Source organism: Podarcis gaigeae, assembly GCF_964106915.1.
Source record: "Podarcis gaigeae genome assembly, chromosome: 15".
NCBI classification, from domain to species: domain Eukaryota; kingdom Metazoa; phylum Chordata; class Lepidosauria; order Squamata; family Lacertidae; genus Podarcis; species Podarcis gaigeae.
The window spans coordinates 10774875-10797513 of NC_139692.1; the positions used below are offsets into that span (position 1 = coordinate 10774875).

General features: G+C 45.3%; 1 protein-coding gene across 14 annotated transcripts in view; it reads left to right on the top strand.

Annotated features, from left to right (window-relative positions):
- Positions 1-22639, top strand: part of CAMK2B (calcium/calmodulin dependent protein kinase II beta) — a 203663-nt gene that overhangs the window by 114992 nt on the left and 66032 nt on the right. For all 14 annotated transcript variants that reach the window (XM_083713534.1, XM_083713545.1, XM_083713544.1 and 11 more), the window contains exon 6: positions 20977-21049. In XM_083713534.1, the coding sequence (XP_083569660.1) occupies positions 20977-21049 (73 nt within the window). The remainder of the gene's footprint in view (positions 1-20976; positions 21050-22639) is intronic.

Sequence of the window (22639 nt, forward strand, 5' to 3'; positions counted from 1 at the left end):
AGAAGCTATCTCAAGTACAACTCTTGGTGCTGTGGCTCTACTCTCTCTTACATGTACCCTCCATTTCTGTGTCAATATGAGAAATAGCCACAGGGGGGTGGCACCCATTCAACTACTATAAAGTAAGACCTAACCTTTTGTTTTTAGATTGTAAGCTCTGTGGGGCAGGTGCCTGTTTTCTTGTACTTTGTAGAGGATCATGCACATTGATGGCCTTATATAGATGATAATAATAATAATAATAATAATAATAATAATAATAATAATAATGAAGTAGCATTATTTATATTGTGTTTGACCATCTCTGAACTTGGCAGCAAACCAGGGGTCTCTTAACTGAAACTACTAGCTCTCCTTTCCACTTTGTGTTGTTCTATAGTTTTTCTCTAGAGTTGACCACAGGCTCATTCCCTTAAAGGGGAACCAACCTAATTCATAAGAAAGCAATTTTTTTTTGTTAACTAAGATAAATATAATAGAAAATATTGGTGGAGGATTTTTATTTTATTTAATTTAGCCTGAGGGCTGCTTTTCCTCATGGTCAAATTTCTGGGGGGTTGGGAGGGACCAGAGGCAAAAGTTTGTGCAGCAATGCATGCGACTCTTAAAGCAGGCTGCATTCCAGCCACATAAAAGTCACAAGGGTTTTGCACCCACCCGTGCACATAGCCACTATTCAGCCAAGCAAGATTTATGACCACAGTTCAAGGACGTTTTCTAGCCAGACAAAGCTGCATTGAGAAGCATTGTCTGGGGAGAGTTACAAGGGCCAGATAGAGAGGTGTTGGAGGGCCACATTCAGCCCCCAAGCCTGCAGTTCTCCATTCTTGCTGTAAATGGAAACAGTAGAACCTGTTAGTTGCAGTTGTGTGATCATGTGGCTGTTGCCAAACACAGAGTTGTTAAAAAACACAGCCTCTGAATTGAAATTTGCAAAACACAGTAGGGGAGAGATACTATATGTGTGGCCCATTTGTCTCAATATGTAAATATTGGCAATAGGATCCATTCCTAGTCTCAATAGGTAGACTCAGGTGACTTTGTGCCAATAATACCCAAAGAAGTGAATTCAGAGAAGTAAGGAAGCCATATCACTTGCTTCTAAAAAACAGAGTGTAGACAAGGGAGGAAGATAAAGTTCTGTTGGGCCATTGGGGGTTGTGAAAGTCAGAGACTTAGTCCCAAGGGGTCAGGGCATAAAGAAACACGTTTGCTTTACAGTGGGCTGTGGTGAGGTGCTGCAAGAGGCAACTCATGACGCTGTGATTCAGGTTAAATAATGGACCTATTTCTACCAAAGGGCGATAGCTTAGTGGTAGAGCACTTGCTTTGCATGCAAAAGGACACATCTTCAATTTCTGGCATCTCCAGATAGGAAAGACCCTTGTCTGAGACCCCAGAGAGATGCTGCTGGCCAGTGTAGACAATGCTAAACTGGATAGTCTGACTTTGTATAAGGTAGCTTCCTATGCCGCTGTGCTAGATAAGTTTGCAAAGACACAGCCGGGGAGACTGATGTTCTTCCTGTGTTTCTTCCAGAATGCAGAGCAGAGCTATGACGTGTAACAGATTAAGCATTTTCTCAATAAGGTTTTATGTAGACTATTGAGGGTTTTTTTTTGCATCTGCTTGGGTTTGTATCTGCTTCAAGGCCCATTTGGGTCTACTAATATGCCCCTTCTCATCTTATGTTGGGCCTACAGAATTGTGCTTACTGTTTCTTGTAATCTTCCATCTCTTCCTTCATACAAAATTCAGATAGATGTTCATTGCCTAGGAAGGGGCTTCATATATTTGGGGGCTGACCCTGACCAGAGGAGTAGAGAAGCACTGCTTCTCAGATTCAGGTGAGCTCCCTGAGAAATGAACTCTCATTTGTTCTATCACTATTTATTAAATTGTGCTAGCCCTTTGGGTACGCAATTCTAGTTGGCATAGTAGGATTTTTGCATGGTACCTTTGTGGGATTTGGGGCCAACTTCCACTTGTAGTGCCAGTCTAGGCGCTACCACGAAAGAGACACAGATTCACATTCTTCTTATAATTATTTTTGCAGTCTAATTTATATCCCTTTGCGGTTGGGATAGGGAGAGAAAAACAAGCAAAATGGTATTGTCCCCAGAGGGCAGCCTGCCCTCCCTAAAATCTAGTGAAGGAGGCAAGAGAAAGTCAGCTTTGGGGCATCACTCTGGCCAGGCCTGTATCCAGGTGTGTCCAGGAGTTAGAATAGGTAAAGGTAAAGGTACCCCTGCCCATACGGGCCAGTCTTGACAGACTCTGGGGTTGTGCGCCCATCTCACTCAAGAGGCCAGGGGCCAGTGCTGTCCGGAGACACTTCCGGGTCACGTGGCCAGCGTGACAAAGCTGCATCTGGCGAGCCAGAGCTGCACACGGAAACGCCGTTTACCTTCCCGCTGGTAAGCGGTCCCTATTTATCTACTTGCACCCGGAGGTGCTTTCGAACTGCTAGGTTGGCAGGCGCTGGGACCAAGCAGCGGGAGCGCACCCCGCCACAGGGATTCGAACCGCCGACCTTTCAATCGGCAAGTCCTAGGCGCTGAGGCTTTAACCCACAGCGCCACCTGCGTCCAAGGAGTTAGAATAGCCTTCGCCAAACTAATGCCCTCCAGCTGTTGTGGATTACAAGTCCCATCAGCTGTACTGTCGGGGGCAGGTGGTAGTTGTGTTCCAAAACAGCTGTGGGTCACCAGATTGGTGAAGCCTGGATTAGCAGGTTGGGTTTGGAGGGGATCCGTAGAACAGCTGGGAGAGGTACACATAGCACTTCTCTGTGTTGTGTCCTCTCTTCTTCCTCACATTTAAAATGCATTTTTGTAGAGAAGGCCCCAGCATGAGCATCTGCCAGAAAACCTTTCCCCATTTTAGCTGCAACTTCCAAGTTCACTGCAGAAGATACCCAAGGAAGCCTAAAATCCATGATCAGCAGTAATGTACTTGGTGAAGATTTCTCCTTTTGACATTTTCAGCACTCAGAGGTAAGAGCCTCTGTTTTCAATGGAGCTTATTTCCATGTAAGTGTGCCAGAATCCAGTCGTGATTAGAGTCCATTTTAATTTCCAATGACCTAGTTGATCCTGTAGGACAGAAAATGGTATTAAAGAAATAATCAGATAGCAACTGAAACAGTCAACATAACATTTCTGCAAAGCAAGTTATTTTTATCTGTCCTGCCTCCTTATTTCATTTATTTGTTTTAGAGATTTCTAATCCCACTTTTTCATATAGAGCCGCCCCCACCCCCTGTCTAAGTCAGTTTACAGCATTTAAAGCTGGTTCTTTAGACACCCTTCCACAATCAAATTCCAAATGCACAGCTCACAGCTGAAACAGATTTATATGCATGCATTTATATGCATGCATTCCTTCCTGTAATTCCTGGCCATATTTAGTGACCTGTGACTACCAGGGGTATTCCCTCTCCTTGCAACACAGCTGTACTCTGAAATATTAAACACTTCCCTGGTCATAACTAGGAAGTGCAGTTTTCCAGAACTTACCAGCTGTTTCAAAAAACTGACTAAAGCAGCCACTTGTAAGCTATGGTGATTGAAAAGAGCTAAGAGGAGAATTACCAGCAATGGTTCTGTCCCTCTTTTCCCTACTTCCTTGTGGAAGGGTGTCTAAAGAACCAGCTGTTGGGGAGCCTTGATCCCAGCTCTGAGATCGCTCTTTCAGATCAAGAATGAAGTCCAACCATTTTATTTATTCAAAATACTGAAGCTAGGTTTCAGGTTGTGAATATATATACAGTGGTGCCTCGCAAGACGAAATAATCCATTCCGCGAGTCTCTTCGTCTAGTGGTTTAAGACCATTGACGGCTTAGCGGATTAGCGCTTTTAGCGGCTTTTAGCAGCTTTTAGCGGCTTAGCGGATAAGCAGATAAGTGGCTTAGCGGCTTAGAAAAAGGGGGGGGGAGGCAAAAAAACTGCAGGAACTCGCAATACATTTTCGTCTTGCGAAGCAAGCCCATAGGAAATTCGTTTTGCGAAGCACCTCCAAAACGGAAAACCCTTTCGTCTAGCGGGTCTTCCGTCTTGCGAGGCATTCGTCTTGCGGGGCACCACTGTAATCTGCTTGTGTGCAGAAGGTCCAGTGCAGAACTAATAATAATAGTTTGGACAAACCATTTATACAAACTCCTTACATCTTTGTTGTTACCTTAGCCCAGGACTGGGGAACCTGTGGCCATCCAGATGTTGATGGACTCAACCAACCCCAGTCAACATGGCCAATGTTAGAAGATTGTGTTTTTTTTTAATCTGGCTATAAGCATAACTAGCAGTTCACAATTCTTTTCAATAGTGGATTTGGATTTGATATCCCGCCTTTCACTCCCCTTCAGGAGTCTCAAAGCGGCTAACATTCTCCTTTCCCTTCCTCCCCCACAACAAACACTCTGTGAGGTGAGTGGGGCTGAGAGACTTCAGAGAAGTGTGACTGGCCCAAGGTCACCCAGCAGCTGCAGGTGGAGGAGCGGAGACGCGAACCCGGTTCCCCAGATTACGAGACTACCACTCTTAACCACTACACCACACTGGCTCTCTTCTCCTTGTGTGATCTTCTCCTTTCTCCGACTGATAGGACTTTTGACGTTCCCCTTTTTGTTTTAGTGTATTTGAATGGGGACACACATCAATCAGTGTGCAAGCTTGCTGGCACTAGCAAACTGCAAATAGTGGAGTCCATGAATGTTGAATGGGCCGCTAAACTGAGCCTTGGAAGCCTAAATTGTTTGAGATCCAGCGGAGGGGGTAGAGCTGAAGTGTGGTACACGCTATGCGGAGATGTATAAAATTATAGATTAACAGCAGAACTTTGGCACGTCCAGTGAAGCTGAATGTTGGGAGATTGAGGATAGACAAAGAAAGCACTTTTTAACACAGCAGATAGCTATGGAATTCATTCCCACAAGAAGTCGCGATGGCTACTAACTTACAGAGCTTTAAAAGAGGATTAGACAACTTAATGAAGGATAAGACTAATCAATTACTATAGTCCACAGTGGCTTCACTGTCAACAGCTACTAGTCTTGATGGCTGTGTTCTACCTCCACAATCAGAGGCAGTACCTTTGAATGCCAGTTGCTGGAAATCACAAGTAGGGAAAGTGTGTTGGATCAATCCATCAACCTGATGGATGATTTAGAAGGATTGGGTCCAGCATCACTTTCGCTGCCCATGTGTGACAGTATCTGTACTCAGCAGAGTTACATCTCAACACAGCTCCTTCCTTGGAAGCGTCTTTGGGGTTGAAGGTACACACGCAGTAGGCAATAAACACTCATGGATGCCATAAAGATTCAGTCAAATGTAGAGGTTTACTTGACAGGCATAAAAGCATATTGGTAGCAGCTATAAAAGGTAAAGGTAAAGGACCCTTGGGCGGTTCACTCCAGTCAAAGGCATCTATGGCGTTGCGGCGCTCATCTCACTTGTAGGCCGAGGGAGCTGCCGTTTGTCCATAGACTGCTTTCTGGGTCATGTGGCCAGCAGGACTAAACTGCTTATGTGGCTGGGGCAGGTGTGGCCTAGAGAGAGTCCTTAAGGGCCAGGTAGAGAGCCATGGAGGGCCACATTCACCCTGAGGGTCTGAGTTCCCCACTCTTGGTCATGCCCATGCAGCAGTAATGTTGGGGGATCAAATGAGCTACTTTGAGTTATTCCTGTCCCCACTGTCTGCAAAGGTGCCAGTTATATTATCCCATGTTAGTCCTCATATCTAGCACAGGACTGTCTTGGGCTATGCAGTTTTTCTCACTAGCTTCTTATACTGAGCAGGCGGAGTATCCTGGGGTAAAGGAATCTGCCTTTCCTGGAATATTTTCTGCACACTGAGTGTGGTGCTACATTTCCTAGGCCAGACAGTTTGCCCAGATCCAAGAGGTTCACAGCGGTCAGGCTTGCAGGTTGTGAGCAATGGCCTTTCACACAGTACCTATCCACACTCATAGATATTACCCTCTCTGTCTTTTTCCATGCCAGCCTCATGGGCTTCCTTTGCTGTGTTTCAAAACTACTTATTATATACATGACTTCTGTAGCCCCAAGTGATCTGTTTTGGAGGGGGCGGGTGGGAGAGGCTCCCTTTGGCACTCCTCTCCATTCTCAGATCCTGACTGCACATAGTTTCTGGTGCTATTAACAGCCATCTGCACACATCTTGTGATAACCCCCTGTGGTCTCTGAGCTTTCACAACATTGTTTCTCTCCTTCTCTTGTCCCCCATATCCACCCTGCCCCCTGTCCCTTTCTGTCTGTCCATCTGTCTGTTTGCTGTGGATCTTTCCCCTCCCCTTTCCCCCTTTTAATCTCTGGATTTTGTTTCCTGCCATGCATATTTTGGTTGTCGTCTTCTTCTGCTCACTCCCTTTCTATAACCTTCCTGTGCTCTCTTCTTCTTCTTACACCTTTCCTGCCTTTCTTCTGCGTATGATTTCTCCACTTCTCTCCTCCTGATCCCCATTGTCTGCCCCTTTCCCAACCTGCCTCCTGTCTTCCTTCCTCCCTCCCTCCCTCCCTCCCTTCCCGTTTTGTTTTGCAGTCACTGTATCCATCAGATATTAGAAAGCGTAACTTACATTCACCACTATGCCATTGTGCATAGGGACCTGAAGGTCAGTATATATATGCCTTTCACCCTCTCAGAATGTTGGGTGGGGAGCGTAGGTGCTGCCATAATAGATTGAATCTGGTCAGGTCTGGCATTCTGCCCTGCCAGGTTCCTTTTATTTTTGGCGTATGGGGAGGGCAGTTATTCAGAGTTGGTTTCTTCCCTGTCCGAACTTGCATGACAAAATCCTTCTCATCAACGCAGAACTCCAGTGAGACTGGTTGGGGACCCTGAGACCTTCCACACAAGGAAACACCCAGGCCCACATGAACCACCTGGTTCCAGTGATCCTGGCACTGGCAGTTATTGTCCATAACGGGGGGAACTAAAGCAATTGGCTTGATTCTATAGCATTCATCATTCCATCTCTCCCATGTCTTCCCACTCGTGCTTGTGTGCGCGTTCTCTCTCTCTCTCTCTCTCTCTCTCTCTCTCTCTCCTTCTCTCTCCTTCCCTCCCTGTCCTCCCTCTCTCTTTTTCCTGATCTGCATCTCTTATCTTGTTTACCGGAACCCCTCCTTCCCAACTCTTGTCCCATTTACTTTTTTGGGCCAAAGCATTTGCATGTTGCCTTGGAGATCAGAAGTCATACAGTTTAGGGAGTGTGGTGCACAGCCATCAGTGCCAGCAGTTTGGGGCATGTAGCTACTCCTAGTGATGGAGAGTGTAGCATCACTGCATGTGCCTCCATGCATAAAAATAAAAATCCATGCATGTAGAAAACTTGCATGTCTGGAAGAAGGGTTCTTAGCCTAGCCTTCCCTCTGCCTTTAGTTTTCTGTGTGTACGGGATTTTTGTGTATGGAGCAACATTCCAGCACATACCACACTTTCACCCAAAGTCTGAAGTTGTAGCATTTGGAAGAAGACTTTAGGGTCTTATCTGCTGTTTTGTGAGAACTACATCTTCTCAGGGAACACATCTCCTGGGTTTTGGTTCAAAAGGTGGGCATCACTAACTTTTTCTAGGAAGGAAATGGGCAAAGCACCAGCCATGTTATTTGAGAGAGATTGATAACAGAAACGGTCTGGTTGGATGAACCTATGATGCAACTGCCTGTAGGGTTTTTAGGAGTCAATGAGGCTTAAGGCTCAGTGCCCTACTTATGATCTGGCTTTGGCAGTAATCCAGAGTTGAGACACAGTAGGAGATGGTGTAAGAAGATAGGCACACCCTTGACATTTTTGTGAGCTCGGTAGGTGGGAAATGGCTCTGCTTGTGAACTTAGCAATACCTCCTTGCTTCCTATTATAGGCAGTTTGGCTCATGGCAGTATTAGGATGCTTAGGTGTTCTGTACAGTCCCACTACCCAGAGATATCACTTTCAGATCTCCCTTCCTTCACTCGTTTCATCCCAGAACAGTGGGAGGTTTTGTATTAGAGGTGCAAGGTGGGGAACCCTCCGTAATTCCACGGTAAACCATGGTTATGAATATGTGTCCTATGTGGATTTTCAGCCAGAGTGGAAGGGGCCCTGCTTTTAAGCCTTAATTTTTCTCTATACTTTTAAAGCAACTTTGGAGAATGTGTGGGCCATCCAGATGTTGTTGGACTGCAGCTCCCATCATCCATATCCATTGGCCATGCTGACTGGGCTTGATAGTAGTTGGAGTCCAACAGCATCCAGAAAGCCACAGGTTCCCCATTTCTGTGTTGTGCAATATGCAGGATTGGGGATTTTGTGGTGGAAAGATGCTGTTTAGTTTTTTAAATAGAGAATACATTTTGGCTTGGAGTAAGGTTGCAAAACCTCCAGGCAGTAACCATATCATGTCCATGCTCCTGACATCCCCCTAGCCAACAGTTGGCATTAAATACACAATTAGCAGGAGATGGGGGAGGAGGCAAAGCAAGAAACATATTGATCTTTGACTTGCTGCAGTGGCATGTGAATAAGCCCTTGGTTTTTTGTTTCCCCTCCGGATGGCTGTATTTTTGTGTCAGTGCCATTTCTAAGCCAAGTGGGGTTTTGTTGGCTATCTCCCCCTCCCCTTCCTTTCAAAAGTAGCATGCCCCAGACATAGCATTAAGGGACAAAGCTTGTCAGGCACACACTCTTTGACTGTCATCTGGCTTATTTTAGCAAGCAAGTATGTCCTGTCATCATGCTGGCAAGACAATAATTGGATGAACCGAGGCCAGCAATAGCATTTTGGTAACTGAAGCTGGAGCCTCAAGTGCTGAAGCTAAAGAAGTATCCTCGTGGTAATAAGAGTGAGTCTCCTGTAGTCACCAGAGACACCCCCTCGGGGGAGAGATTATCACATGTGTTGGGCAAAACTCCAGAGCTCTTTGAGCACATTGAAGCTGGCAGCCTCTTCACAGTGCACAGGTGACTGCTGCCAAGTTGGCCCTTGGAAAAGGACAGGGCTATTTCTGGATCATGGCCATACCGTGCTCTATAGTTTCCTAAAGGAGTACTTTTCCTCCTTCCCTTTTGGAGCCCACAGTTGACATTGAAGGGCCTTTTGCCTCCGCAGACAAGAGTTGTATACAGGTCCCTATTAATACAGATCAGACGAGGGCAGCATCATTTGACACCCGTCAGCTTCATGGTGTTTCTGGAAGTTCACTTGGTCTGATCTACTTAAGACAGTGTGTGGCAGGGGGGTAGGTGCTGGTGGGAAGGCAAATTCTATTCTATGGATCATTAGAAAAGAAATGGTGATTGTTAAATAATTAGTTGTTATATATTTAAATATTTATAAGCTGCACTTCCCTAAAAAATACAAGGTTGCATGCAGCATACAAAATTGCAACAAGTACAACAAAAACATCAGGGGGAAAATCAGTAAAAACATCAATAAATACTGGTTGGGAAAAAGAATTTCACATTGTGAGGGCCTGTGCGAGTAACACTGTTTTTAGGATATATCTAAAAGAAGACGCAAATTATTTCTGCCAAACCTCTACAGGCAGGGAGTTCCACAGGTTAGTCCCTAGTAGGTCACCAATATCATAACGGCATTAGAAAAATCTGTAGTGTGCTCACACTTGTTATACCATGGACAGTTCTGGTTGCCTCAACTCAAAAAGGATAAAAGCTTCAGAAAAGGGAGAGACCAAAATGGTTAAGGGTGTGGCATGACTCCCCTGCGAAGAAAGGTTGCAACATTTAGGCCTTTTCATTTTAGAAAGAAGGTAAGGAAACACAATAGAAGTGCATAAAATTACGTTTGTTATGGAGAAAGCGGACAGAGAGAAGTTTTTCTTTTCCATAACGCTAGAGCTCAGGGACATGTAGTGAAGCTGAATATTGGAAGATTTGGAACAGACAAAAGAAAGTTCGTACTTAAAACTATGGCATTCGCTCCCACGAGAAGTACCGGTGGCCAGCAATTTGGATGGCATTAAAAGAGGGTTAGACAAATTAAGGAAGGAAAGGGCTAATCACTGGCTACAATCCACAGTTTTTTCCACTGTCAGAGGCAGTTTACCTCTGAATACCAGTTGCTGTTTTGATCACATCCTGCTTTGGGTTTCCTGTAGGCATCTGGTTGGCTAATGTGCGAACAGGATGCTGGGCTAGATGGTTTGAGCCAGTAGGCTCTTCCCATATGTTATCATGCTATTTGAGAATAGAAGAGGAGACCCTTACTGGGTAAGAGGAGTGTCCAGAGTTGTGCCAAGTGCCCCCGCCCCCCAGGAAAAAAAATCAGGTAGTGTTATAGCTCAGTAACAGAGCCCATGCTATACATGCAGGAGATTCTAGGTTCATTCCCTGGCATCTCCATGTATAATGTGGAAAAGCCTGTCTGAAACTCTGGGGAGCCACTGCCACTCAGTGTAGGTTATATTGAGAGAGATGGACCAAAGGCACGCTGTTAGGTTTCTTTCCATACTTTCCAACACCTGAGAGAGTTTAATTTCCGATCAAGGTAATTGTAGCATTTTTGTGAGCAAGCAAAATGCCATGTCAACTGGGTGTGTGTAGGTGTGTGTCAACTGGCATGCATTAGCGAAGATATTTCCAAATGTTACCTTCAAAATATTCTCCCTTACAGTCTAGAAAGTACTTTTATTTTTAAAATGTTGAATTCAAGAAGCTTGAAATAGACATGTTTTAAATTGCAATTGGCTTCCAGGAGCCTAGGTATCTTCAGAACTAGCAAAGTTCTCCAATCCAATTCCAAACAAATGAAGACAGTACTCGTTGATGGGCAACATAGGTCCAGATTTAGGTACACTCCAATAGCCTAACACAGCAGAAAAATAGGCACCGTGCTTATATTTAAAAAGACTCTCCTCCCTGCAAGAGAGGGGAGTGGTTGTGGCCGGGAGCCGGACTCCGCCTCAAGCAGGGGGGCGTTTGCCCCCTGCCTCCCACTCACCTGGCTGGCGCCCACGCCATCGGCCAGGCACCCAACCAGGTGCCTTCAAGGGGACGTGTACAGCAGCCTGAATTGCTGCGGCGCCAGCCTCCAGCCCTCACTTTTTGTCGTCCTGTCGCGAATCACCCACCCTCCACTCCCTTAGAGCAGGGTTTCCAGTTTTCTTTTGGCCTTGATATGGACCTTAGATTGGTCGCCCTGGTTGTCCAGGGGGCCTGGTAGAATTTTTCCATTTGGCATTAGGCTTTTTGGTTTTTTCGCCTGCCTCATAGCAATCGTCACAACTTTTGTGGTATTGGTGGGTAGGTTAGTCATTGGAATAATGTGTTGTGGTGTCAAAGGGCTAGGTGTGGCCATCGCCTGCGCCTTCAATTTTTGGGTATTCCGTTAAATGAATCCGGCGGTCGTGTATTCTGTCCGATGCCTGCTTGGCGGGAGGCCATGGCACGACCCTCGGTGACATCAGAGGAGAGCCTATAGTTGGATTAGCATCAACAGGCTCCACCTACTGGTGAATAAACCCCCCTTGTTTTAGACATCCAATGCCTAAGCCAATACCTTTTCACTTGCTGTAATCAATAAAGTTGTGGCCTTTTCTTGCCCATTAACCTTATATCACGTGTCCTTGTGTTTCATTCCACTGCGCGGGGTTCGGGTCCTCGAACCACAAGGTGCATTTGTTGGACATTAATCTCTAGGAGTCTTAGGTCACACCCCCACACCATATATCTGAAGCACTCTCATACCACTTTAACAGTCACAGCTTCCCCCAAGAATCCTGAGAACTGTAGTTTGTTAAAGGTGCTAAACCTCTGAATTAACTCAGTTATTAGCCACAGTTGTAGACTGTCAGTCCAGGGCTAGCCAACATGGTGTCCCCCAGATGTTGTTGAACTTCATTGGCTATGCTGGCTCAGGCTGATGGGAGTCCAACATCTGGAGTGCACCATATTCGCTACTCCTGCTATAGTCCATTTCATGTGCACATGAACACATGAGGCTGCTTTGTAGTCAGACCATGGCCCATCTACCCCAGTATTGGCTACTCTGGCTGGCAGAAGCTCCAAGATCTCATGCCATTTTTTTTAGCTAGAGGTGCTGAGAACTGAACTATGTGCTCTATGACTGAGCTATAGTTCCTCCTAAGGTATCCAGTTAGGACTGATTTATCTAACCGGAATGATTTACCCATCTCTGCATTGCATTCCAGTGCAGCAGAAGTTGGACTTTCAGTGCAATACAATAATAAACCCCTCAACTCCCAGAGATGCCAGTGAAGCTGATTAAAACATATTCAGTAAAAGAAATAACTCCAAAGGATAGAAAAATCCACTGCATTACATGTCAATTTTTTCATTCTCCCAAAACTCATAGGGTTGCACTTCCCCAGTGAAGAGGATCTTACTGCTCCTTCTATTCCATTGCTCTTGCATCACATAATTATCCTTGGGCTCTCCTTTGGTTAGAAGCTATTCCTCTGCAACCCTAAAAACCCCAGCACAGAAAATGTTCTTTCTTATTTAGAGCCCATTACCTTTCTCACCTGGCACCTGATCCATCACCAATTTCACTTTCAGGGAGAGGGAAAGAAAGGTCTGCACTGAGAAAGTGAGCATGTCCAAATAACCAATTAGATTCTAGGCTAGCACATGCATAAGCGTAGCAACCAAGACAACAGCTTGGCAACAGGAGCAGCTGAACCAGGATACCTTAAAATTTCTAATGAGAAGGGACAGAGCCCTCAGTCTTGTTCTGGAGAAAGCAGGCAGGCAACTAGCACTGGCTGGTTCAGCCACCCAGAGTTTTTGCCAGGTTTGAGCCAGCGCGATATTTCTGCTACATGGAAGAGGAAGGAAGAAGTCTGGAAGGATGTGTCCTCCTCGGAAAGGGGGAGGCATGGTAGAACACAAGCATTTGCCTTGGAATGGCCACAAACATCGACAAAAGGCATGTTTTCATAAAAGTGCCATATGCTAATTTATATAAAGGTAAAGGGACCCCTGACCATTAGGTCCAGTCGTGGCCGACTCTGGGGTTGCAGCGCTCATCTTGCTTTATTGACCAAGGGAGCTGGCGTACAGCTTCCGGGTCATGTGGCCAGCATGACTAAGCCGCTTCTGGCGAACCAGAGCAGCACACGGAAATGCCATTTACCTTCCCGCCGGAGTGGTACCTATTTATCTACTTGCACTTTGATGTGCTTTTGAACTGCTAGGTTGGCAGGAGCAGGGAGCAAGCAACGGGAGCTCATCCTGTCGCAGGGATTCGAACTGCCAACCTTCTGAATGGCAAGTCCTAGGCTCTGTGGTACAGCGCCACCCACGTCCCTTTATATAGATAGGTGCAAATTTGGAAATATTTCCTACAATTAAAAATGAAATATAATACTTTTTGCCTTAGTGGTGATGACTGTGAGCAGCTGGCCTCTGTTCCTGCTGTCTTGTTTCTAACTATTGGAAGGTGTCTGCTCTGCTCCTTTCTTGGGGTTTGTCATCCCTAAGAGGACATCTTCAAATACTATCTCTTGTAAAATAAGACATGTGGCCACCCTAGTTTGCCTTCCTCATCGTAGGAAGTAAATGTGATGTCAGTGTGGCTCTCAGGACCTAGCCAAATGATGGACATCCAAGAGCACTTAATGTGGATTATTTATTTAGATTAGAAAATGATAGCCCACCGTTCAGTTCCCCACCCCTCCAGCAAGGCTTTCAACACAGTAAAATATAAATGCAATCAATAAAACATAACAGCATTGAAATCGCATAAGAAATAGAGCAAGCATGTGAAAGCAGTTTGAAACTAATTTTAAAGGGAGTAAATGTATTAAAGGACCTGGAAAAGGTGTGGTTTTTTTAAGGGGTTTGTGTAACACTGAAATGTTAATAAAGCATGTACCAGGCGAACTTCGTACCATACCTGGGGCATCCCCAGTGAGAAGACTTGCTCCAACATTTCCACACATTTCACCTTAGGTATCTGGGCACCTGGAAGAAGGCCTATAAAGAAGATTTGGACATGTAAGCAGGCTGATTTGGAAAAGTGTCCCCAGTTATTTATTTATTTTGGCATTTATGTATTGCCCAATTAACCACATCCTCTAGGTGATAACAGATTGAAATAACTATACAATCAAATTAGCAACTGAATCAGTCAACAGAAAGGCTGCACCAGCACAAAATTACCATAGTGTAAAATCAGCATGAAACCACACAAAGCAGCATAAGATAAATAAAAACAACACTTAAACCCAACAAGGGGGAAAAATATTTTGAAGGAGCAGAAAGTGCAGAATGCATTAGCACCCTTTTCCTACTCTGAACTGTGTTCAGAATCTTGGTGCTCAGAAAGCGATAAAAGGTTGGCTATTTTCTTTCAGAGAATGCTTGTGGGGTGAAGGGGGGTGTATTTTAATACATATTTATAACTGGAAGAAGTGGTGACACCAAGGAGGCCATTCATGAGCTGATCTCCATTTTCTCTGGACAAGGTACATCTTGTATATTGTGTGGCTGTTGAGGCAGCTACCATAAGATTTATCACCATGCAGTTGGAAAGCCTACAGATTAGTGTCCCTCGTCACAGCTGTGTCTCTGGGGACTTTCCTGGCCATTTTATTGGTTGATACCGGTATATCATGATAATGTCAGGCAAATTCTCCTTGTGGAGGCCCAATGGATGTGGCTGTCCACCCCCTCAGTTTCAAGACAGATAAATTGCTGCAATCAACAACAACAACAACAACAACAATTTATTATTTGTACCCCACCTATCTGGCTGGGTTTCCCCAGCCACTCGGGGCGGCTTCCACAAAGATCAAAAATACACTAATATGTCATACATTAAAAACTTCCCTGAACAGGGATGCCTTAAGATGTCTTCAGAATGTCAGGTAGTTGTTTATCTCTTTGACATCTGATGGGAGGGTGTTTCACAGGGTGGGTGCCACTACCGAGAAGGCCCTCTGCCTGGTTCCCTGTAGCTTTGCTTCTTGCAATGAGGGAACCGCCAGAAGGCCCTTGGCGCTGGACCTCAGTGTCCGGGCAGAACAATGGGGGAGGAGACGCTCCTTCAGGTATACTGGACCGAGGCCGTTGAGGGCTTTAAAGGTCAACACCAACACTTTGAATTGTGCACGGAAACGTACTGGGAGCCAATGTTGGTCTTTCAAGACCGGTGTTATGTGGTCTTGGCGGCCGCCCCAAGTCACTGTGAACTCAGGTGTCTGTATGGAGTGCTTACTTCACATGTATGTTGAATGCATGGTGGAGAGAGAGTATGCACCCACTTTTCCCACTATTCAGGAAAAAATCCTGTCCATATGCAGTGACATTTCCAGTAAGTAGGTTTCAACTCTAGGATCGAGGGAGTTCTGAGCAACTTTCCAACTGGTTGAGGTGTCCAAGTACACAACACCAAACGAAAAGGAAACACAGCACCAGAAAAATAGATGACAATATGCACAAAATGTGCACATGCTAATTTATATTCATAGGTGCAAATTTTGGTATAGATGCAAAATCCTATAACTTCCAATGAATAGAAAATACAGTAAAGATAAAGGGACCCCTGACCATTAGGTCCAGTCGTGACCGACTCTGGAGTTGCACGCTCATCTCGCTCTATAGGCCGAGGGAGCCGGCATTTGTCCACAGACAGCTTCCGGGTCATGTGGCCAGCATGACTAAGCCGCTTCTGGCGAACCAGAGCAGCACACGAAAGTGCCGTTTACCTTCCCACCGGAGCGGTACCTATTTATCTACTTGCACTTTGACGTGCTTTCGAACTGCTAGGTTGGTAGGAGCAGGGACCGAACAATGGGAGCTCACCCCGTCGCAGGGATTCGAACTGCCAGCCTTCTGATCAGCAAGTCCTAGGCTCTGTGGTTTAACCCACAGCGCCACCCGCATCCCTAGAAAATACAGTATATTCCACCAAAAGGAAACAGACAATGAGTGATCAGTAACCTGCTCAGACTGTTGTCCAGATGAACTTTTGATGGGCAACTCCAAGGTCCCTTCTGCTCTCCTTCCTTCTTACGGTTCTTTACCTTTAAAGAAGACTTGGATAAGACAGCACTTCAAATAAAGGACAAATGGCCTTATAGTTGGAGGGCTGCCTCATGTTTGGTGGTCTTTAGCAGTGGCAGTGGACTGCCGTTTTAAATTCCCCATAGCGTTTCAGAGCAATTTTGTGCCAGGGGTGTTGTGGGAAATGTAAAATAGTAGCTCACAGATTTAGGGCACTTGTTGGCAGTGTTAGGGCCTATCAATGTGTTGAAGTTTTGGTAGCCATCAAAGAGTCCTGGGCCTGACAGTAGGGGTTTGGGAAAGACTTTTCAGCTATATTAGTCAACTACTTACAGGGTTTTTTCTTGTCTTAGGAATAATGGCTGTTAAGATTTGGAGTCAATAAAATACAACTTATCACCAGGCCAGGTCTTGCTAACAGGAGCAATGTCGGTTGAGTCTAGATATTAGGGTACTTAAGGAATTAGATTTGTGTGAATTGTGCTGTGAACTGACTTGATCCACAGTTCCTGAACTAATAATGTGCTGATCAGAATGTAGTTATCCTTTAGATGTCATACATCTCTGCGTAGTGATGCAGTTGCTGGCTCAAAAAACATTAAATAAATTTTGAAATGTGTATTTAGAGAGAAAATATGTTTAGAAACGTGAATTTTATTAGGTTTCTTTCCAAAAACATTTATTTAAATATGCATTTTTGTGTAGATTTTTTTTTTTTAAATCACAAATCGCTGCTGAAATAGTAACAGATTTATGAATTAACACATACAAATGAGGTCAAATGAAACTGCCCTCTTCTGCCATATTGTTTTTGGGAGGATGGGAAGTGCTGGTAGGATAATATTGAATTAAAATACTTTGTTCATGTGACATTTGCACACCTCCAACAAGGAGTAACTTATTCAAAACTGATCAGTGCGCAGTATGAAACTGTGTTGCATATAGGGCAAAACCAATTCTTTAAGAATGAGCCAGGAACTCTTGTCTTGCACACCTTTAGCAGCAATATGTTAAGGGTACAATGAGCAAATGCCTTAAAGGGACCCATCATTTCCCACACAAAAGCAGGGTTGTTGGGCCTGATCCATGTAGGAGTTGCTCATGTTTCAGATGGCAAGCTGTACAACTTAATTTTCTTCATTTGGTTTCCGTTTTTATTAGTGGCAATCCAACTGGTGTCTGCAGCTTAGGATACGAAACAAATTTGTTCTTTCATTTGTAGACTGAAAGGAATTGGAACCCAGATTTTTAATGTCCTTACCCAAATATGACAGTACTATTCCTTCTGTAGGGCAGGTAAATAATTCATATCTTACAGCACGGATGAGGAACCTATGACCTCCAAGATGATTTTGAGCTTCAGCTCCCATCAACCCCAGCCAACGTGGCCTATGATCAGGGATTATGGGAGTTGCAGTCCAGCAACATCTGGAGGTCCGCAGGTTCCCCAATGCTGTCTTAAGCGATGCCCCAATTTTAAATGCACTCTTTGTTGCAGTAGTCAGTGATGTAGATAAATTTATCTATGTGCATAATGAAAGCTATGAGGTATAGCATTGGCATTATCCATTTTATTCTTAAAATGATCTTTTCTTGTCCATTGGGTGATCATTCTCTTTCTGTGTCAGAATTCTGTGGAGACAGATGAGCTTTACACTGTGTTGAAGGTCAACAGGATTCAAGGACACTCTGCTGAGATCAGCTTGTTCATTCAGTTCTTTAGGGATAATCATTTTCAGTACATTAGCGATGTGCAGGAGGGAATAATCACTTATTATCAGGGACCCATATCACACATGGATTACCCTAAACTGGGACTGCTTCATTTTTAGATGGACACGCAATATATTTTATGTGTACACCTAAAGATGTAAAGTTTGCTGTTACGTAATGTGTGGAACATCACATAGAGCTGAAACAGTTTTGGCAAATGTGAGTCCGAGGACAGCATTTGCCACTGGTAATCATGCCTAACTATCTTCCCCCTACTTCCCATTACAACTATGCTATAACCCCACACCACAACTTGGCTTATCTGTGAAGCTCACTCTATTGCCTTATCACATTCAAGTAAGGTAAAGGTAAAGGTACCCCTGCCCGTATGGGCCAGTCTTGCCAGACTCTAGGGTTGTGCGTTCATCTCACTCCATAGGCCGGGAGCCAGCGCTGTCCGCAGACACTTCCGGGTCATGTGGCCGGCGTGACAAGCTGCATCTGGCGAGCCAGCGCAGCACACGGAACGCTGTTTACCTTCCCGCTGGTAAGCGGTCCCTATTTATCTACTTGCACTTACGGGTGCTTTTGAACTGCTAGGTTGGCAGGCGCTGGGACCGAACGACGGGAGCGCACCCTGCCGCGGGGATTCAAACCGCCGGCCATGCGATCGGCAAGTCCTAGGCGCTGAGGTTTTACCCACAGCGCCACCCGCGTCCCATCACATTCAAGAGGGACAACAAATAGGCTGGAGGTTTTCTTCAGATTTACCTTAGTCTCTGCCATGGGCTCAGAGCAACCTAGGAGCTTCATCCAGATAGAACAGGATTTCTGCAAACTTCTAAGAAACTCTCCAAATGCCTTTGGGCTATAAACACTGTGGGTTTATTTGGTGGTTTCACATTAGTGGACGGTGCTTACTCTTGGATGCAAGTCAGGGTATCTAATATTCACCTCTACCACCCCAGAAAAACCCACTTGCACCTCCCAAATAGTTGTTCCTGAGGGTTCAGGGAACCCTCCAGAGCAGTATGGGATTTGGTTCATTTGCTGGGGTCTATGTGCCCCAACAAGGCCACCTGGGTTGACACCTTGCAGGCCCCCTTTAAGCAGGAGCCCCCCCCCCGGTCTTACGAGCAAGGGAGGAGGCTGGTGACTGTCACACCACTGCTGCTGGAGGGCCCACACCTGGGTGTTGGGAGGGACACCCAGGGCGACATGCCCAGGGCCCTGCCAAACTCTGGAGCCAAGCCAGAGTGATGGATCTCTAAAAGGCAGGTGAGTGCAAGAAGAGTGCTGTTAAGTTATGCTTTTCTGTTTTGGCCTCTGGGAGAATGTATTTCTGGAAGAGATACTGATGAACAAGTAGAGATGGGGCATAATTGAGGAGCTTAGATGTGAGCCAAGCCTTAGAAGCGGCTGCTTCTGGTGTTGCTTAAATGGTTGCTTGTGAAATTGTTAACGGCGGTGATAATTGGTTGATTGCCTTCCTTAGCAGGGCCAAGAGTGTTATTGTACACAATGTCTGCTTGGATCTAGGCAGGAAAGTACTAGGATGGCCATTTGCATATTAGAAGGGGGGAGTGGAAATGCATTGCCAAAAAAGGACACCGATTTGCATACCATTTGCCTATGCTACTTAATACGTATAGATGTAAATTGGGAAGCAATTACTACAGTTTAAGTAGAAATATAGTACCAGTAAATCTTCACCTAAGACTGTGACCAGGTAGTCTATGTGCCAGATCAATCTGCTGTTCAGGTGCTAACCATTGACGGGCAACTTCAGGGCTCTTCTTGCTGTCCTGTCTTCTGATTCTTACCTCTAAACCAGACTTGGATCAGACACGCCTTCAAGTTGAGGGCTGTCCCATGTGAAGTAGGGCACATGGCTATGCCATCTAAAAAATGGAAATGTGTGATTAGAGAGAGGATAGATTTCAGTAAGCCCTTCAGTGAATGTTTGAACTTCTTGTTGTTCCTGAGCATTCACATTTATGAAATTAAACCTGCACATGACCAAGTCTTCTACTTGCTTTAGAATGGTCAATGACTACATCACCGTCTTTTAAAATTCATCATGCTTCACAAACTCCTGAGATCTTCTCAAGCCATGTAATGGGGAAAGAGGATTATCACAGAGGTGTTCCAAGTACTTCTTTGTTTCTTTTTAAGGGACAGCCATCAATGTATACACTGAACATCTAATGTTCCAGATAGCATTATTGGGCTGGGCTTTTGCGGCTTTCTCTCCTTCCTGCCATGTGGTAATAAGTCACAAAAAGTACAATAATCCTTAGTTGGACATACTTCTGCCGCCTCTGCGAGATGAAAATAAAAAGCAGTGACTGCTAAATTGGTCATTACGTTTGAATATAGGTATATTTAAAATTGCCCATGGACCACCGTTGAGTTGACAAAGGATATAAGCAACCAACTCAGTCAAACTAATTTGAAACCTTTGGTAAATTCTGTTTGAGCGTAAGTGGATTTGGTGTCAAGCCTGCTCCAGATTTAAGGAGGCCATTGATGGAAGTGGCCTTGTGGGCCTCTGACCACAAACATTGCCGGTGGTGGAAATTAAAATTTCACAGAATGCAGAAGAATTATGCTACGTTGGGGACACTGTATGAAATTATAAAGACTTGAGTCCCTGGTGCATCTAGTCACGAGGACTCAGGGCAAACCTTTGCAATGGCAGGCCCTGTCGGGTGGAGGTCTCCTGGCAGCGGTCCCAAGGTGCTGAATGCTGACGTCAGACCTGAATAGGTGGCTTGCAGCTCCAGAACAGGGTTGTGGAAGGTGATGGGAGTTTGAGGGCAGAGATGACAAACTTCCTGTGACCCTCCTTAGAAGTTCCATTCCTTTGCCTTCCTTTAGTTCAGCAACGACACCTCTGGTATCCCTTCTTCACCTGCTTTGTAACTTGTCCCCTGGCTGTCAGGTTTCCTATCTGTCTTGAGTCCTTGCATTTTAGCTCTCCCAGAGCGAGGCGAGGGGCAATTCATCATTCTGCAGTCCTAGTCTCACTTTCCCAGAGCGTGTATCTGTAACTTGGGGTTTCTCTTCTTTTTGCAATTAGAACCTGAACAGAGAGGGAGTCAGATTCCTTTATTTTCCATTCTCCCTTTCCTCCCTTTCCTTGTCCTTCTTCTCCTCTTCCGTTTTCCCTTTCCTTACTTCTCCCCCCATTATTCCCACCCCACCCCACCAGCCTGTGTGGTTGTTACCACTCACCGTGAACTAACACGCCCCCTGGTGTTTGCATGCAGTCATTGCATCCAGCAGATCCTGGAGGCTGTTCTCCATTGCCACCAAATGGGGGTCGTCCACAGAGACCTCAAGGTGAGTTTTCTTCCCCACTGCTCTGTCCGTCTGTCCGTCTTTGTATCTTTGCATGTTTTTTTTTTAAAGAAGCGGATCAGTTCTGAGTTGTTCAGACCAAATTTCCTAAAAATCCTGTTGCAGGATCCTCTAGTAATCAGACCAATGGAAAGCAGTGATGTACTGCTTGACGATGGATTAGGACACCCCTGTGACAGCCCAATCAGAAATCAGCTTAATGATACCTGCAAATGTACTGTAGCTTTTGCTGTGATTCCTCCCCGGGCATGGCTGACCATTGGGGAACAATATTTTGTACACCAGGTGATACCTGTCATCTTAACAAAGGGAAAACTGCCCATTTTTTTAACCCCCTCTAGACGTGGTCATAAGGTTTGAGTCAGACAACAGCTTTTTGCTCTGTTGTAATAGTGCTGTTGGTGCTTGCCACAGTTTTGCAGAGCTCAACTTTATTAGTGGCACTGCAGAGATGGTTGCTTGGTTGGAGGCAGCATTTAGGCGGAGTTTAGTGCCACACGGTGGTAAACTCACAAACTGCACCCTTAATGTAGAGGCAAAAGACAAGTGGAGCACTTTTGAGCGGGGCTTGTTCAGAAAGTTCTCATTTCAGGGGTTAGGAGAGGTGTTTACGTGCCTTTGACTGCAATGGTCCAAGGACGTAGCATGCATGAGTGCTTGCTGGCCCTTGTCAGCTCACACAGCCAACGGGCTGGCACAACGGATTTCTTTCGCTCACTATAGAACAGCCCCGTGGGGTGGGGGGAAACGACCTGCAGCTCCCTCCCTCCAAGAAGCACAGGAAGGAACCCAAAAGGAATTGTCCTTAACAAAGGACTTCACTTGCTTTAAAATAGTCTATTAATGCACCTGGGGCTGTTCATTTCTATTCCAGTAGCACCTCTGCCTGAGCAAGTGGTATCAACCATTCCTAATTCTTTTACTCCCAAGCCTTCTGTAATCCCAGTTATATGCCACTCATTGGGCAGTGCCTGACTGTTTGAGGTTGCCCCCATAATATTGGCAGGTATGTAGTCCCTTGCAAAGAAAGCATTTTTGTGTTTACCTACTGCATGGTGAAGTGTTTCTCCCATCCCTTACTATTTTTTAGCTAATCTGAGCTGATTTCTGGGCAGCTGTCAGGTGGCAGTCTAGGGCGACATGCTAGGGTCTAGGACAGCCGAATTGCAATGCTTTTCAATAAATGATTCATTCGGTTCCCCAACTGCTCCCTGCCCTTTTCCGCTTTCCTTTTAGCCACTCATCCTCCCACCCTCAACCATTTCCAAACTTTTTCTCCTCCCATGGTGGGTGTCTGGGGCAAGGGCCTCCAACATGAGCAGTAGATGAAACAGATATAACATCTCTCCAGATGTTTGCATGCATTATGTCTGGTTTAAATGTGTGCAAATTATTTGTTCACTGTGACTTAACCGTATTGGATTCTTGTTCTCTGTTTGTTCGCTCCCTGTCTGGTCTCTTTACAACACTCTGGGCCTGGAGCCATGGAGTATTATAAAGAGATCCTGTTTTGACGAGTGTAATGGACAGTTGAGGTTTAGCAATGCCTGTGTTTGTTAGAGTGGCAATGAG